Genomic DNA, 17,378 nt, shown 5'->3' with positions numbered 1-17,378 from the left:
AATTCTGAGTGCGTGGCTGTTGTTTGACATGGATGAGGTGACTTTATTCTTTGTGGGTTTTCATTATCATTAACTCAGGGTTTCGTGTTTGTTTTACTTGTCTCGCTCCCAGCCTGTCCACATTGTTTGGGTAAGAGCAAGTGCATGTCTCTCCTTCTGTCAACACCAAAACCTTTACAGAACCACCTGAGAGGCGCAAAAACACCAGTATCTGGAAGTTTCCAGTGTAGCTGTTGTACCTTTTTTTTTTTTTTTTGCCTTTTTTCCCCCCAGTGTAGTTTTTTAAAATTGTTTGATGAAATGTGAACTTTTTTCCCATTGTTTTATTTTAAAATACTAGTCAGCTCTGGGAAGCAGATGCTTGTTTTGTGAGTTTTGACAGGGTATTTCATGGCGATGAAGGGACAGTGAACAATTGAATGCTGGAAAGCGTTTTTATTTTTTTAAGCAACAATTTGTCAGGTCACTTGCTGTATAATAACATGAATTCTAATGTAATGGGGCAGGATTCCAGCTTCGATCTAGACTAAAAGTTTTCAGCCTCTGCACGGTTGACATTTTGGGCTTGTTAATTCTCTGTGGTGGGTGGGAGGGGGCTGTCCTATGCATTGTAGGATATTTAACAGCACTCCTCCCACCCCCACAATTCCTCCAGGTGTGACAACTGTAAATGTCTCTATACATTGCCAGATGTCCCTAGGGTGGGGAAAGGAGGGTGTCAAAATTGCTGTTTGAGAACCACTGGTTGTCTGAGAAACCACCTGCGTTGCTAAAAACGACCATTGCTCATCCAAAATATCTTTTCTGGTAGCTTGACAAGCTTTTTGCCTGTGTGTCCTGTGCTGTATAAATCTGCAAGCATTAACTAAAAAAAAAGAAAAAAAAAGGTTTACTAATTAGTATAAGGTAACCAGGAAGTGGAAGGTTGGATTTTCTCACCCTTGCTGTCATGTTGAGAAACATCTCAGTTTCCCCATTGATCTGTGCAGGTTTGGGTCTATGGAAGACCGTTGCATGTAGGTTCCTGTAGTTGGTAGAGCCTTTGGGGTTTTTTTGTTTGTTTTGTTTTTTTGAGGTTTTCCCGGCTGTATGGCAATGTCAGTATCACTTTTGTTGTAAAATACATTTTTCAGGTAGCATTCATGCTATCCCATTCCCACCCCTCCCCCCCCCCCCATTTTGGTGAAGGTGGCGGTCACTGGATTGTTTCCAGTGAGCCCTGTTGAGAGAAAATGTCCTTTCAAAGACACACGGTGCAGGTGGGCTGCTCTTTTGGACTTAATTGTTTACTCTCCTGGATGTGGTCCTTGTGTGCATTCCAATATGTGTGTGATGTTCAGAAATAACACTTTTTATTTGTTAAGCATCTTCTTCTGCAAGAAGCCGTAGCTGCCACTGTTCAGGCTTGATTCTTTGCAAGCTTCCTTGGAAGAGAGCTGGAACAAAAGAGATCCTTCTTTTTCAAACACAGGGATGGAGGATTGGGGATTGGAGACTAGAGAGTGGGGCTCATGAGGCACAAATCTAAGAACACATTTCCATCTGTCACTGCTGTTAAGGCTTCATGGTAAAGGTGGATTTATCTCTGGTAAACGTCCAGTGGTGAAGGTGGATTGTCTCAGGATATGTGGCATTATATGCCCACAGGAGCATCCCCTTACCTGGGAAGGGAGAGACATGGGAGGTCTTTGTTGGAGGAGATCACCTCTTCCTTCCTCTTGCTTGGGAGAACACTCTATCTAACTGCTTGTGAACAGGGCTGGGCTGCTGGATCATAGGAGAAATACTGTTCTAGGGAATGAAAGGCTTATAGTCCTCATGGCGGCTGTGAGCCCCGTGTAAGCCACTCTCTTCTCTGTGAAATGGGATCTGTGATGCCCACCCTTCTTGCTTTGGGTGTGTTCTGAGCTGAGGCCATGTAGTGGACACGAAGATGTCTAGGAGTGCTGCATGGCAGGAAAAGAAGTAGAATGTGAGGCCACAGAATCCACGTTCCCTGGATCCACAGCATCTTCGGTAGTTGTGATCCATCCTGTCACTGCTTAGTACTCCTTCCAGTTTGATAAGGATTTTGCTTTAAAAGAGGGAAGAAGTGTGGCTAAGCTAGGGATGGAGGAACTTTGTTGCCTCCAGTAATGAACAGGGAGCTTTCTTCAAGAGGAGGGGAGTTTCCCTGGGGCCTATTAGGCTGTTGGATATCCCTGTTGATAGTTATTCGCTTAAATGTTGGGTTTAATCACGTGGGTCTACTTCACAGCTGTGGTGAAGCCCCTTTATTATATAAGCTAGTTTTTCTTTTCACTGATATATCAGACAATGCTTTCTAGTTCATCTTTCTCAAAACCAACTTGGGTTTGGCAGAAAAGCTCTACTTCTCGGGTATCCAGACATTTGTTTCAAGGATGCCTTTGCTGTGACATAAAATCGCACCTCCAGGAACATCTTTTGGTGACTCTGTTCTGGATTTTTGGGGGAACGGGGTGTGCAGGGAGGGGTGAAAGGGTGGTGGCCTCCACCCGATAGTTAAATCCCTTCCCCTCTGCTTGGCCTCTCTCATCTTGTAATCCGTGCCGTGCTTAATTACCCCGTTGCACTTGCTTGTGTATGCATCATTGCCTTTCCCTCCCAGAAGCCGGACATAGCTCTTATTCTCCAAGTAATGATAGCAATTGCTGGTAGGGCAGACCTGTTCCTCATCCTTCTCCGAGCACATTTCTTATGGCAGGTGTCTAGTTCCTAATTAAGCGCTAATGAGCATGCCTAGTGGACCATGAGCCTGCTGCCAGCCCCTCCAGTTTTATGTCTTGCTGTTGCCAAGCTCTTAAAAGGTGACAGAGCAAGAATTAGTGTCTTTGGGATGACAGGAAGGTGATTTTATGCATAAAGAAATTGTTATTATGATCTCAGATGGTGAATGAGGAGTTTATAAATACTTTGCAAGGATACTATCAATGCCGCCTGCTCTGACCTCTCCCCCTTTCCACTTTTCCTCTGTTTAGCACTGTGCTCCCCTCGGAAGGATTGGGAGTGTCAAGAGAAGGTTGGCTCCCAAAGATTTTTTAAAAGACGCTAGGAGTGGTTGAAAATTTATTGTAAACTGACTGAGACACCAATTTCTGGCTTTAAGATGCTGTTTTCTCTCACTCTGGAGGGCGGGAAGCATATTTAGGATTCAATTAAGGACCAGTGGTCTGGGTAGAAACTACTGAAGATCTGGCGTGAAGATTTAATGTATTCAGTACACGCGAGGGGGTAATAAATAAACGAGTAATTGAGTCCCAGGGAAGTGAGCACAAATCAGAATCTTAAGAATTTTCTAACATTACACCTTAGAAATTGAGCTTTAATCGTTTTTACTGTCTCATCAAAAATAAGTTTTATGTTGGACAGCTGAAATGTGGCCAGATTTATGGCTCAGGGGCCATTTCTTGGATACTTTTTCATTTACTACAACATGCTCTTAAATATAATGTATGAGAGTAATGGTACTTTTCAGTGTGAACAGATTTCTAACTTCTGGAATGGGTTAAGGGATAGAGGCAAAGGCATTGGGAGTGGGGGCTTGGGTCACCGTGGGTAGAGTCCACACAACAGGGGAGAGTGTGTTCCTCATCAAGGCCTCTCAGTGTCGTCCTCTGTGACACTACAGGGGTGGGTTTAGGGAAAGGAAGCAATAAACAAAGTCTCATGCTATGGTTTCTTCCAGCTATCACAGTGTGGCCCTTGGTGCCTCCCTCTGTGTGTGGTGGGATGAGGGCAGCCTTGAGGGGCATTGCTACATGACCACACTCCCCTCCCGCCTGGTGGGACAACCTTGGCAGTTCAGTCAACACCCTGAGCCTCCGTTCCTTCTGTGAAATGGGAATGTCAGTACTTCCTCCTACTTGTGTGAGGGCTTGTGAAATGAGGACCCAGGAGTACTTGGGAGGGGAGGGGATATGCCTAAGATGCTGATTCTTTCTTCAGCCTTCCATTAATTTAAGGTAGTATTTTGGTTATGTCTCCTCATACCGCTGTGGTAATTTAGCACAAGAATATTGGGGAAACAGGGTCACCCCATGTCACCAGTCCCTGGTGACTGGTCGAGAGTAGAGTTACGGTCTGCGGGGTGCACATCTGCGCCTCCCCTGCTTTAACTTTCCTGAAATCAGGAAGAGTCTCACCTTCAGCAGCACACTGGGTTTCGTCCCTGGAGGCGTGGAGAGGTGGATCTAACATTGGAGTGCCTACCCACTAGGCCAGCTCACTGCTGGTCATCGACACTGTGCCAGGAGGACCCGTGCCAGAAGGAGGCAGTGTAGATAGAGCTCCGAGTCTGCTTGGGGAAGATGGGGAGAGGTAACTGTATAAGTGGAAGCTTTTGATGAACTGAAAACACTAATCACATTTTTTCCTTTTCTCCCTTTTGTGTCTTTGTTCTTTTCATGTGTTTGTTGAACCTCCTGTTTTGTTTCCTCCACTCTCTCATGTCGTGGGTATTTGTCCTCTGGATGTTGCTGTGCCACTGCCACCTCTTCCCTCATCTTCTCCCCCTTGCTGTCTCATCACCTCTTCTCCTTCCTCTTCCCTCTCCTCCCCTTCTTTTCTCTCCTCCAATCCCTTCCTCCTATACTTCCTCTCTCACCTCCTCCCCTTCCTCACATCTCTTCCTTCCCCTCCTCCCTCCCTTCCTTCCTTCTCCCCTTCCATTCTCACCTCCTCCCCTTCCTTCCCCTCCTCCCCCCTCCTTTCCCCTCCTCTTATACATCCTGTCTCACCTTCTCCCCTTCCCCATCACTTCCTTCTCCTCCTCCCCCCTTCTTCTCTCACCTCCTCCCCTTCTTCTCTCACCTCCTCCCCTCTTCTCTCACCTCCTCCCCTTCTTGTCTCACCTCCTCCCCTTCTTCTCTCACCTCCTCCCCTTCTTCTCTCACCTCCTCCCCTTCCTTCTCCTCCACCTTCCTCTCTCCGCTCCTCCTCTTCCTCCCATCTCTTCCTTCTCCTTCCCTTCCTCCTCCCCTTCATCTCTCACCTCCTTCCCTCCTTCTCCTCCCCCTTCCTCTCTTACCTTTTCCCCTTCCCGCCATCTTTTCCTTCTCCTCCTTCCTCCCTGCTCCTCCTCCTCCTCCTCCTCCCCCCCTTCCTCTCTCACTGCCACCAACAGCAGCAGCAGTTGCAAGCTCAGCATCTTTCTCACGGCCATGGACCCCCAGTGCCCCTAACGCCTCACCCCTCGGGACTTCAGCCTCCTGGCATCCCGCCCCTCGGGGGCAGTGCTGGCCTCCTGGCACTGTCTAGTGCTCTGAGTGGGCAGTCTCACTTGGCAATAAAAGATGACAAGAAGCACCATGATGCAGAGCACCACAGAGGTGAGAGGCCGGGCAAGCCAGATTAGGACTTGGTCCTAACACTCATACAGTGCTGCAAAGTTGTGTGCACCGCTAAAGAGAGCCCCACCCCATGCAGAGAGCAAACAATGAGCTAAGAGGAACTGTCGCAAAGCTTGGCCACTGAAACACAGTCCTCCCTGGAAGTTTTCAGGGTTTAACGTGGGCATCTGTAGATTTCCCGATCTCTTTAGATTGCAGGCATCTTGACATCTTGGCAACTGCCTAGTTAATGCCAGTGGCCTGTACCATATTATGGAAAACTGTTAACTGCTTAATTGGGTAATTTTCAAAGAAAGTAATGTTGTTAAATGGGGCGAAATAAGAAGTTAAATTTGAAAGTGAATGTGTTCAAATGAAAGGTTTGATAATTGCATCTGTTGCTACTTAGTTTCATAGGCTTTAATTCTAGTATGCATAAAATATTGGGCAAAATTGCACTTGACTAATTTTTTGAAGAAAAGTAATTTATTCTGTCAAGAAATAAAAAAATAGGCTTTGTGTATGGTTAAACTGTAAATCTTATGTTTACAAAATACTGTAATTTTCAGGAAATCACTGTATTAGGAATGTGCAATGACTTATATAAATAAAAGCCATTTTTAAAACTGTTTGGGGCTTGTGTTCTAATTATTCCCCCCTTTTTTTTATTTCTGTTCTTGCCTCTGTGTCTGAACGGGCATGTCTGTGCGTTTCTTGGTAACCTCGGGAGCAGACAGAGAACCGGGCACAGTAAGTACTCAACCGCCTGCTGCACATAATACATTTCCCTTCCTCCAATGCACCCCAAGCTGCCTTTTGTGAAACAGGCACAGACACGTATATTCTCCCTGTCTCTCTCAGCGACCTGGTTTTTTTCTTTTTCTTTTTTTTTCATAGGACTATCCCCCATTTCCCCCTGCCTTTTGTCTTTTATTTATTTATTTTTTTTTTAAATAAAACTTCCGTTAGGTGAGAGGGACATGATTTGGAGGCAAAGCTGTCTGCTATGATTACTCACTTGGAAATATGCTTTGATCTGTAGGTGCTCCGAACCCACTTTAAAAATATGTTTATCATTGCATTCCGAGTCCAGGTTGCCTCTAGTTTAAAAGAGTATTCATTTTTATCTTAAATCAGTTTTACAGGCAATAGGTCACAATCCATATGTGAAATTGGTTAGTAATGTGTTATTTCTACCTAAACCATTCATTATCCTCTACAAATGCATCTTAGTTGCTAGGTTTCCATATCTGGTTTTCCTTCCGTAATTGTCCTTGGAGGGTGAACTTGAACTTTAATTTATTTTCAACTGAAGAACCGTGTGTCTGAGTAAGTTCTTAAAAACAAGGAAATTCAGTGGACGGAGGTTCTGGGCTTCTACGGTTCCATTTTTTCACCAGCCTAAACCTTAGCCATTTTACATACTGCACGTTCAATCTGTACATGCACTTGCCAGTTAGCTGTGGGGAGATTTGTACCTAAAATGCATCTCTCAAATGTTGCGGAGCAAATGGAGTGAGAAATTGGCCCCTTTCAGCTGGGATGACCTACAGTTTTTTGCCCCCTTTCCTTTTTCCTTCTAAACACGGCAGTATTTTGGCCATGTTAAATCTAAATAAGGTAGCAAAATTGGGATACTGAACTTTTAAATCATTCTGATCCTTTTTTTTTTTTTTTTTTTTTTTAAATGAGTTTGGGGGAAGATATGTAAGTCATTTGAGTTTGAAAAGTTCCCCTTACCTCTTCTGTGTAGAATAGTGGCACTTTTAAAATTCTCTTTGAGACTGATCTCAGTGTACTTTATGTATCAGGATGCATTGGGTATTTGGGTAAGGGTGAAAGGGTGGGGTAGCTAGTTTTAAAATCCTTGTACTATAAGTTTTCTCTGGAAAACGTTGGGAAGGAAAGAGGGAAGGAAAAATTACAGCTAGGGAATAAAATATCCTACTCCCAAAGTACAAACCTAAGTAAACTGACTTTGATGGAGGTGACCTTTATGTTTGTTGCTGGTTCAGTGTCACTGTAGGTTGTCATTGTTATAGTTTTTTATACCATGTTCTTTTAGTAGAGTGTCAGATTAAAAACCCTAATCCTAGACCAAAGAACAGAGATGGCAGGAGATGTTGAGAAAGCTCCTGTCCTGTAGTCTGCTGCAGGTTTTAATTTATTGAGCTTGTGCTACGTTTAGAACTATATTTCTAATTTAGCTTTCTGTTCTCAGGACTGTTTCATCTAAAAACCAGTATATATTTATTGAGTACTTACTATATATGTAAGGCTACATGGGAAATGCAGCTATAGTTAGAGATATGTAGGCACACATATTACAAGCCTTTTCTCAAAGAACTGAGGAAATGTGACAAAAATACTACAAGATTTAAGCCTGTAGAAAGTTTCAGCAGGAGTTCTAGACAATTGTCAAAGGGGTACCATGGTATGTATCTGAGATGCCGTCGCAAGACTGGTGTTTTCCATACCGCTGCGTGTGTATTTTTGAGTGTATCGAATAACTTCCTATTTATATTTTTGGCTGACAAATGTAAGCAAGAACTTAATTCATTGGGGAAGTGAGGGTGGGTGGAGGAAGGGTAAGGAGTTCTACCCTCCAAATACAAAACAGTTCTTGAATTTCAGACAGCTGTGGATTGTTTCTAGGTCCTCATGTTGAGTTCACAGTCTGGACTGTTAAGTCAAAATATGGTGGATACATTGCATAAACTAATCTATGCAATAACACAAAATAAATGGTTAATGTGTTGTTTGCATATTTCTTTCACAACAAATTTTACACAAGTTTCTTAATGATAATTTTAATGGGTATTTTCAGAATAAGTATAGGTACTGTGTTTCCTGCCTAATTCCTACAAGCATCTCTTGGTGATGATGATATAAAATGAGAAAACGACACTAATTTGTAACCTAAACATTTAATTCAGTCTGTAGAGAGGAATGAAATTGTTCACTGTCCACATAAGTGGGATTTCGCTGCAGTTGTATAAAATGAAGTAGCTCTTTAAACTTTGTGTAAAATTGAATATGAAAAGCAATGGATAATGAGATGATGTGTACTATTAGTTGCCTAAAATATTGTAGTACTTACTTATTTAATAAAGTGGTTTGAATTATGAAGTATTTTACTTGGCAGAAAAAGTCAGTTGATCACCATATGGTGGCTGTGGTTTGTTTTTTTAATTTTTTGTTTTTTTGCCCCAACCAGTGAAGGGTTAAGGGCAGTTGCTACAGGGCACTGGTTTTCAAACCTTATGGTCTCAGGATCTTTACATCTTAAATTAAAATTATTGATGACCCCAGAGAATTTTTGTTTATGTGGATCATATATTTTGAAAATTTTCTGGAAATTAAAAAAAAAAAATTAAAAATCACTTTAACAGGTAAAGAGCTACTTAATTTGGGTTACCGTAAATAACATGATTAGTGAAAACTATTTTCCAAAACAAAAAATTATAGTGGGAATAATGGCTTTGTTTTGCACGATTGCAGACATCTTCAGTGCTTGACTAAAAAGAGGATAGATATATTCTCGTCCACATCTGCATCCAATCTTTTGCAAGACATTGTTTTGGCTGAAGTATAAGGAAGAAAATCTGCCCCCATAGAGATTTGTAACAGTCTCTGGGAACCTCAGGGGGCCCTTGGACCAACCTGAGAACCTCTGTCATAAATAAGGCTAAGGAGTTCTGAAACATCCCACGCTGGTATATAGTCTTATTTTTTTCCTGCTGTTCTTTCTGTATTGAACAAATACGATAATTATATGTGTCAAGTGCAGAAGTCAGGGACTTCTATAGATCCAGAGGGGATGTGAGTATGTATGGATTTTCATCTGTGAGTCTAAAACTGGTTTGTAGATAGTTTGTTTGTTTATTGTTAGTGACAAAATTATTTCATTCCCTAGTTTAAAGTTTTGTTGGTAGGAAAACAAATGAGCCCTACTGTGGCCTGTTTGAGTGTAAAACCTAGGAAATGAAGGTACTAAGGACAGTGAAAATATGGACACTATTTTTTAAGTTTCTTCTTTTTGACAGGGATGAATGATAAAGGTGGTAACTTTTAAGAGGGTTTGCTATTTGGCTATTGATTTTAAATTAAGATTTGACTACTGTTTTTATTAATTTGCAAAACTTGTTTGCTTTTTTTTTTTTTTTTAAACATAAGGCTGCTTCTCCGAATGCTACAGTTGAGCAAAGAAATATGACCTAACAAAAAGGACTTTATTTCTTACGTAGTAATAAAAACTTGAGATATTTCAATTAATTTAAAGGTGAATTGTGTTCAATTTTGGTTGAAGGAAGTATTTAATAAGTCTGCTTGAAAGATCTGGAATCAGAGAATTGACAAAACGTTGTATGGCTTTTGAAAAAGTATGATAGAACATGTGTTTATTTTTTTTAACAAACATTCATTGAGCACTTTCTATGTGCCAGGCACTGTGTAAGGCACTGCATGTACAGTTAACAACATGGGTTTGAACAATGGATTTTTGTTGATAAACACAATATAGTACTTTATATTTTCTTCTTCCTCATTATTAACATTCTCTTTGGCTTACCTTTAAGAATACAGTATATAACACATATACAATGTATGTGTTAATCAACTGTGATCAGTAAGACTTCTAGTCAGCATTAGACTATTAGTACTTAAGTTCTGGGGGAGTCAAAAGTTAGGCATGGATTTTTTACTGAGATGGGGGCGCCCCAAATCCCCATACTGTTCATGCGTCACCTGTACCTGCTGCCATTTTGCAGTGATGCCTTTTAATGTCACAGTCCAATATCTGTTGAATGAAAAACACTGGGATACCTCACACATGTGATCACTATTTGGAACATTTGGGGAAGGGAGAAGACGATGGTGATAGGTGTCTGGGAGAGACTCCAGAGCAGAAGCAGAGTCTTGGACTTAGGTGGGGCACACAGATGGGCTTCAGAAGGTCCTTGAATCCCTCTCCAGTTGTGTCCACATTGTTCTGGGTTCGTGCTCTACTTTCATCAAATTCTCAAAAGGGGCTCCTGGTCCAGAAAAGCATAGTCATTGTGGATCTGTTTAGAGGTCATAACGGTGCAACACCATCATCTTACCGGTAAGACACCAAGCTCAAGGAGGCTAGGTGCCTCTAATCGCATAGTTAATTAATGGAGGTAGAGATTAAGATTATGTCTTCTTGCCCAAGGGACTGTTTTGTCACTCTCCCATAACTGACTTCTGGAATTACCAAGTTCATCTTTAGAACTTATTTAAAAATAATGATGACAGCCATCACTTTATTTCCTATGAGGTGGTGTCTTTGTGTTTCTTCTGTGGCTGTTGCACTTAAGTAGATCTCAGTGGAATTGTCACTGCACAGGCAAGGTTTTTCATCCTTTTGAACATTCCCCTAGCCTCATCTGTGAATTGGTGATGGAGTCTGCCTCACAGGGTGAGGGGTTTTAGGGACCACAAATGCAAAGTCATCAGACATAGCATAGCTTTTAGGAATGTTCTCCCTGTCCTCCCTACCTGCAGAGTAGCAGGACAGCAATAAATGCATTATTAGTCATGCTCAATGTAGTGACTATTGGTTTCTTTTCCTTTTTTAAAATGTGTGAGGCATGGGGCTCCTGGGTGGCTCAGTCGGTTAAGCAGCTAACTCTTGATTTCTTTGGGTCAGGGTCATGATCTCAGGAGAGATCAAGCTCTGCAATAGGCTTTGTGCTGACAGGGTGGAGCCTGCTTGAGATTCTCTCTCCCCCACCCTCCCTCTCCTCCCCTCCCCCAGCCCCCTGCCTCTGCCCCTCCCCCACACATGTGGGCTGACTCTCTCTCAAATAAATAAACTTTATTTAATTTTTTTTTCTAATGTTTACTTCTTTTTTGAGAAAGAGAGAGTGCAAGCTGGGGAGGTGTAGAGAGAAGGAGACACAGAATGCAAAGCAGACTCTAGGCTCTGAGCTGTCAGCACAGAGCCTGACACGGGGCTCAAACTCACCAACCATGAGATCATGACCTGAGCTGAAGTGGGACATCTGACCAACTGAGCCACCCAGGCGCCCCTTAAATAAATAAACTTTAAAAAATGTAAGGCAGTTGTGAAGATGTGGGCCGTTACTGATGTTTCTCAGTGTCGAGATAAGACTGACCTGAGTCTATTATGAACTTGATTGGTTTCATGCTATTCAGTTCATGAAAGGAGGAGGTGTTTCCACCTAAACGTTTATGAATTTATGTCCTGGCATATTTCAAGGGATTGCCTGGAAACTAAGGATAAAACTGAGATGAGTCACCTAAAATCTCAATATTTAGGCACTGTGGAAAACACTTAAGTTTTCTTAAGCAGTTGTCTCAGCAGATTTCCTTTTTGGCAAAATTGAAAACTATGTGCTTAAAAAATCCTCTGGGAAAACTGCTCACTGCATCACTGCTGTGGGAAGGGTGAACCCTGAAGAATGGAAGGCTCCAGCAGTTTCTAGGTGGTGGGGAGTGGTCCATCCCTGTACCGGGCGGAGGGGTCTGTCTACCGTGGATGCCGTAACTCACTGAGTGGGTACTAGAGCCTGTGTGTAACTAGAGAAATGTTCAGGTTTTATCTCACTGTGCTTACAGTGAAGATCGGCCATCAGGCATCTTTACTCTAAAAAACCAAAAAGCAGATGGAGAATATTTCCTCCCTCCAAAGCTGTTTTCAGACGTCAGTTTGTGCTCTGCAAGTAGGAAACTTAATGCCCATCATTTCGAGTAGGTTTTTGAAAATTTTATTTTCCTTTTGGCCCCATGATCATTTTTACCATTCCTTCTGAAACGTAGTAAGCAACAAACTGTGTGTCCGTCTTTCAGATGAGAAGAGGTGGATGTGAGTGCCATCAGATATTTAGGTAACTCACAGGCAAGTCCTGACCCAGTGCTTTCTAATTTCTTATATTAGAAAGTACCTCATCTGGGACTGGAGAAGGAAGGGGGACATTAACAGCTAAGCAGAGCTAAGTGGCTGTACAAAAAGTGTTTTTAAAAATGATTTGAAATACGGATTTGATTTTTGCTGTCACCAGGGTCCTGATCAGGGGGAATGAAGTTGTCATGAGGGCATTTAAAAGTTACTTTGAAATAATCGTATTTGTTGTGTACGCGTGGTGTGTTTTATTTTGCTTTACCTGGAGAACGCAGTAGTGGAAGGGCAACCCGGGGACTTAGCAAGAGAGGCCAAGGGTGACTATATAGTGCCTCCTCCAGACCACGTATTTACTGGGTGTGTGGGTCTTCTACCTGGCCACCTTCCTTTCTGAGAGTTCTCCTGACTGAAGCGCTCATCTGCCTCCGACAGCGCTGAGTTCCTAGATCGAGGTGCGAGAACACGCGGCTTCTTTCCCACATTTTGCATTCAAACCCTATGAAAAATGGACGCATACCCTTCAGACCCTCCAGCGCTCCTAGGGCGCGATGAGGGTGCCAAGTGGACACATTTCCACACATCTTCACTTTCTTACACTTCTCGCCGTTGACAAGCGGGGATCCTGTTAGTTTTAGGGGTTAAAAATGCATTTGTTGAAATGTCAGGCACAATCTGTGAATGACCCGTTGGACTGCCGCAAAAAGTACAGCGGCAGGGTGATGGCTTAATTGGCACCAGGTGTAGCTGGAGAAGGCACACAGATGTGATGGGGGTGCGTCACTACCTAATTGTTTTAATGTTCACCGAGAAGTTAATTGTCAGTGTAGAGTGTGCTAGCAAATTAGGTTCCCACTGCCTTAGTGTAACTGAGGATAAATGAGGTGTCATGAGTTTCCAATCTGTACCTCTGACACAAACACTTTTCCTGCGGGGAGGAGAAAGTTCCCAAGGGGAATCAGCATGGCAGCTCAAGAAATCCATTTGAATAATGTGCATTATTTTCACATTAGGGAAAGCTGTCTAGCTTTTGCTTTCTCCACGAGTGAGTTTTCCTTTCAGATTTGCTGCTGGTGGCTTCAAGGTTTAGACACGGTTGGCAGAAGAGTTGCTTTGAGGTCTCAGAATCGATGAAGGATACATGAAGGCTCTGTAACAAGTGTTCTGGTAACACTGACAGTGTAACATTCCATTAAACTCGCTTTCTCTCATATTTTCTGGAGTTTACCTTCCAGAATATCCACCGACATGAACAGCCATTACTGTTAAATTGCTAAAGAAAAGTGCAAGTTTTGGAACAAAGGGTATAAAGACTGGTTTTCATCTGTGTTGAAGGATCTGGGTCTCTGTCTTATTTTTGAGTAGATATTTAGAGCATGAAATAGAAACGTCATTGTCCAGGGTGGTGAGAATAAAGGTCACACAAAGTCCAAATCTTGATGTACTTGTTTGATTCAACTGAATGAACAGTCTCCAGGTCAGCAGGCTCTTAATGCTTAACATCAAAAGTTCTTGAATGAAGGCATGGTTTAATAATTGCATGTGGATGTTTATTTTTGATTTACGAGAATAATACATTGTCCACTTCTCCCCACGAGGTTCAAACACTCTGCCAACTCTCTAGGTGCCAACTTGCACCCAGAGAGCTACAGCAGGGAAGAGTCCTGGTATGTGTTTTTAGAAAACGTGTTTCACCCAGTTGGGATGATGGGATCAGGCTCCAGCAGCTCAAGGGAGTGTATACCACTTGTAATAGATCTGCCACTTTTTTTCTTTTCTTCTCTGAGTAGCTCTTTGACTCTTGTAACTGTTCTTAACCATCACATCACTGAATGGGAGGAGAAACGACCCTCAGGGAGTGTATATTAATTGTAGTGAACAACTCGCCTGTTGTCAGGGAAGGTGCACACTGAGATTTTATGTTCTCCAGATTTTTTAAGAGGGAGAGTTCCCTTGGGGCACATGTTTTCTTTGTCCCTGCACCTCATCTATTTATTTCATGTGTAGTTTTCTACCTGCAGATGGAGAGAACCGTATGCCATGGGGCTGACAGGTCTTGTGGACCCTCTTTCTTCTGACTGGTGGTCAGCATTGGAGGGGGATCTTTTTTTTTTCTCTAGAGACCTGTCAGATGTACCTCTCCCTTTACTGTTTTCCTTGGCTCTCTTCTCATAAGTGTGTGCCACATGTACAGAAAATCATCGCGGTTTTAGAATTTTTTTTTTATTTTTAATGGTTTTTTTAAAGTTTATCCATTTTGAGAGAGAGACTGGGGAGAGGGGCAGAAAGAGGGAGAATCCTGAGCAGGCTCCGTGCTCACATGGGAGCCCGATGCGGGGCTCGATCTCACAAGCTCAGGTGAGATCTCTACCTGAGCTGAAATCAAGAGTCAGACACTTAACCAGGGTGCCTGGGTGTGTCATTTGGTTAAGTGTCCAGCTCAGGTCAGATCTCACAGTTTGTGAGTTTGAGTCCTGCATTGCATCGGGCTCCGGGCTGACAGCCTGGAGTCTGCTTCGGATTCTCATTCTCCCTCTCTCTCTCTCTCTCTCTCTCTCTCTGCCCCTCCCCCCCACATGCTAGCTCTCTCTCTCTCTCTCTCTCAAAGTAAACAAACAAACAAAAAGTCCGACACATAACTAGCTGAGCCACCCAGGCACCCCATGGTTTTAGAATTTCAGTTTGTTTTGAAGTCATAATGTGTTTTTCGACCTTGATTTGCTCAGATTTGTAATCTCCCCTGTGGCTGTGTAAATCTCCCAATTTCGAGCTCTTGTGGAAGATACAGAGTAAATAAGATGATTTTGTTTAGTTAAAACAGAATTTTAAAAACAAAGGGAAACTTACATGCAGTCTCAAAAATCCCAGACCTCAGGACATTTGTAATAGAAATTTGCCCAGTAATTATCATTTTTGAAAATTTCTGGCAGATATTTAAATTTTACCAGCTGCAAGGTGAAATAAAACACTGAGTTTCTTGGCTAGAATTAGAGTATATCAGTCCATGTGATAACCCTAGTTCTCATGAGGATTAAAAAAACTCTGATTCGCAATTAAATATTTATTTGGCAGATTAAATGTTTGAAAATGAACTTTACGTGATGAATGCTGTTTAATAGATTAAAGCCTTTCAAAATATGAACGCTGGGAGAAGTCTGGTGGCAACTAAGTCTGCACAGCGGCTAGTGGCCGTGGTTGACATCGCGTGAAGTGATGCTCTGGGTCCCTGGACTACTTTGAGTTGCCCTCTGCCGACGCCTGTTTTAGTTTGCATCTTGGGTTGCAAATGGCAGGATTCGGGAGTGGAAAGGCAGGAATTTGGGACTGTCTTGGGGTCATTTTAATATAGAATGTAATTTTTTAAAACATGTTCACAGTTTTTGTATGGTGGCATAAAACCAAGTGTGTGTTTGTGTGTGTGTGAGAGAGAGAGACAGAGACAGAGACTGTTAAGGAATCTGAGTGTGGGTGGGGGGGGGTTGTCAGAGAAAGCATGCAGCTTGCATTAGGTATTGTTCTGTCATATTAGAATGTTAAATGGGTAGGGGCGCCTGGGTGGCTCAGTCAGTTAAGCAACGACTTTGGCTCCGGTCATGATCTGAAGGTTCATGGGTTTGAGCCCCACTTTGGGCTCTGTGCTGACAGCTCAGAGCCTGGAGCCTGCCTCAGATTCTGTCTCCTCCTCTCTCTCTGATCCTCCTTTGCTTGCACCCTATCTCTCTCTGTCTCTCAAAAATAAATAAACGTTAAAAAAAAAAAAAAGAATGTTAAATGTTAATGGTTAACAGAGCCAGTGTGACTTTTAAGTGATAAGTATGTGGGGGAAAGTATTCAGTGTACATAAGTTACATATAAGAATCACTCCTCTGGGAGTGGAGACACTGACTTAATAGGAAGAGCTTTGTGACTTTAGATAAATTGCCTCCCCTCTCTGGTCAGCCTCCAGATAAAAGGAGGGGGATGAAGAAGATGAATAGTAAGTCTGTTTAAGGTTGCTTTGGCCTCTTCAAAGGTTTGATCTAATTACCATCTGTATTTCCAATGTACAAGTTTAAAAAAACAGTGAAGCAGCCTTAAGTTTCGTTCTTTGGCCTTTTTCAATGTTGATTAAATGTTAAATGTTAATGTTGAATGTGATACTATCTTATCCAAGTCCAGATCTAACAAATCAAGATAGAACTCTAAATTTTGAGAAAGCCAAATGATACTCAGTCACTACCCAAGAATAATCTTTTTATTCTTACAGTGTGTATAAAATGGCTCCTAATGACTATTACTCACCCTTGAGCTGTGAGGAACAGAAGCTGGTGTGTGAGGAAAGCACAGAGCTCTGGGGGGTAGGGGGAGCTTATGGTATCACGAGACAGCCACTAATACCTGTGAAGTCACTTTTGGGTTTCTGGGGAGTGCACAAGGGGACCATGAAGATTAGGGTCACCTAGGCAGTAGTTTAACCAAAACAGCTGTTGTTGCCGACAGTGAAGTTCATTAGGCTGGAACTGTTTGCTGAAATCAGGAAAAACAATGAAAGCAGTGTCAGAGCTGGAAGATGTCGGGGACAGTTACACAAAGGAGACTGGGTTCATGGGAACAAGGGTAAAAGGAAGTGGTCTGTTTTTGGTGGGGTTGCGGCATGAACCAGCTACCCCCTGGCTCCTGACTGTGGCTCTCCCAGGCCTTTCCACCCACAGTCTTTGGGGCCTTGTTTTGAATCCATTTTATGGCATCAAAGGTACCATGAGACATTGTGTTTCGTAACTTGTCTGAGTCTGCCATTTTGAATGGAGCCAATTTTCACATAAGTAGGGGTGCTAATTACTAGCTGTGTCCAAATTTAGAGGAACTTCCAGAGCTTTTCAAAACCTATTCAGATTATAGACCTCATTGAAGCCCTTCATGCGGGAATTACAGTAGTAACTTCTAACGTGTAGAGAAGCAGAGGTGTCAAAGCTTGACAGGCTTATGGGTCCGGCTGTAGAAATGTCACTGTTTCTGACAAATTGCATTGTTGCTAACAGAAGTGTAGTTTACTTTTATGTTTACAATACCACTTGACATCATTAAAAAAAATAATAGGATCCTTAAAAAACTGTCTATGAATGGCTGAGCGGTTTGTATGTCCAGTGCTGGTTATAGCAGGAAGGCTA

The 17,378-nt window shown here is 42.5% G+C and overlaps 1 protein-coding gene across 4 annotated transcripts in view; it reads left to right on the top strand.

Annotated features, from left to right (window-relative positions):
• The window catches only part of TLE1 (TLE family member 1, transcriptional corepressor), a 91,430-nt gene that overhangs the window by 39,744 nt on the left and 34,308 nt on the right, over nucleotides 1-17,378 (top strand). For all 4 annotated transcript variants that reach the window (XM_049648813.1, XM_049648690.1, XM_049648860.1 and 1 more), the window contains 2 exons: nucleotides 5,144-5,348; nucleotides 6,082-6,098. In XM_049648813.1, coding sequence (XP_049504770.1) covers nucleotides 5,144-5,348; nucleotides 6,082-6,098 — 222 coding nt within the window. The remainder of the gene's footprint in view (nucleotides 1-5,143; nucleotides 5,349-6,081; nucleotides 6,099-17,378) is intronic.

Source organism: Panthera uncia, chromosome D4 (genome assembly GCF_023721935.1).
Source record: "Panthera uncia isolate 11264 chromosome D4, Puncia_PCG_1.0, whole genome shotgun sequence".
Taxonomy (NCBI): Eukaryota; Metazoa; Chordata; class Mammalia; order Carnivora; family Felidae; genus Panthera; species Panthera uncia.
The sequence above is the reverse complement of the archived record's forward strand: the minus strand, read 5'-3'. Positions and strand labels throughout refer to the sequence as shown.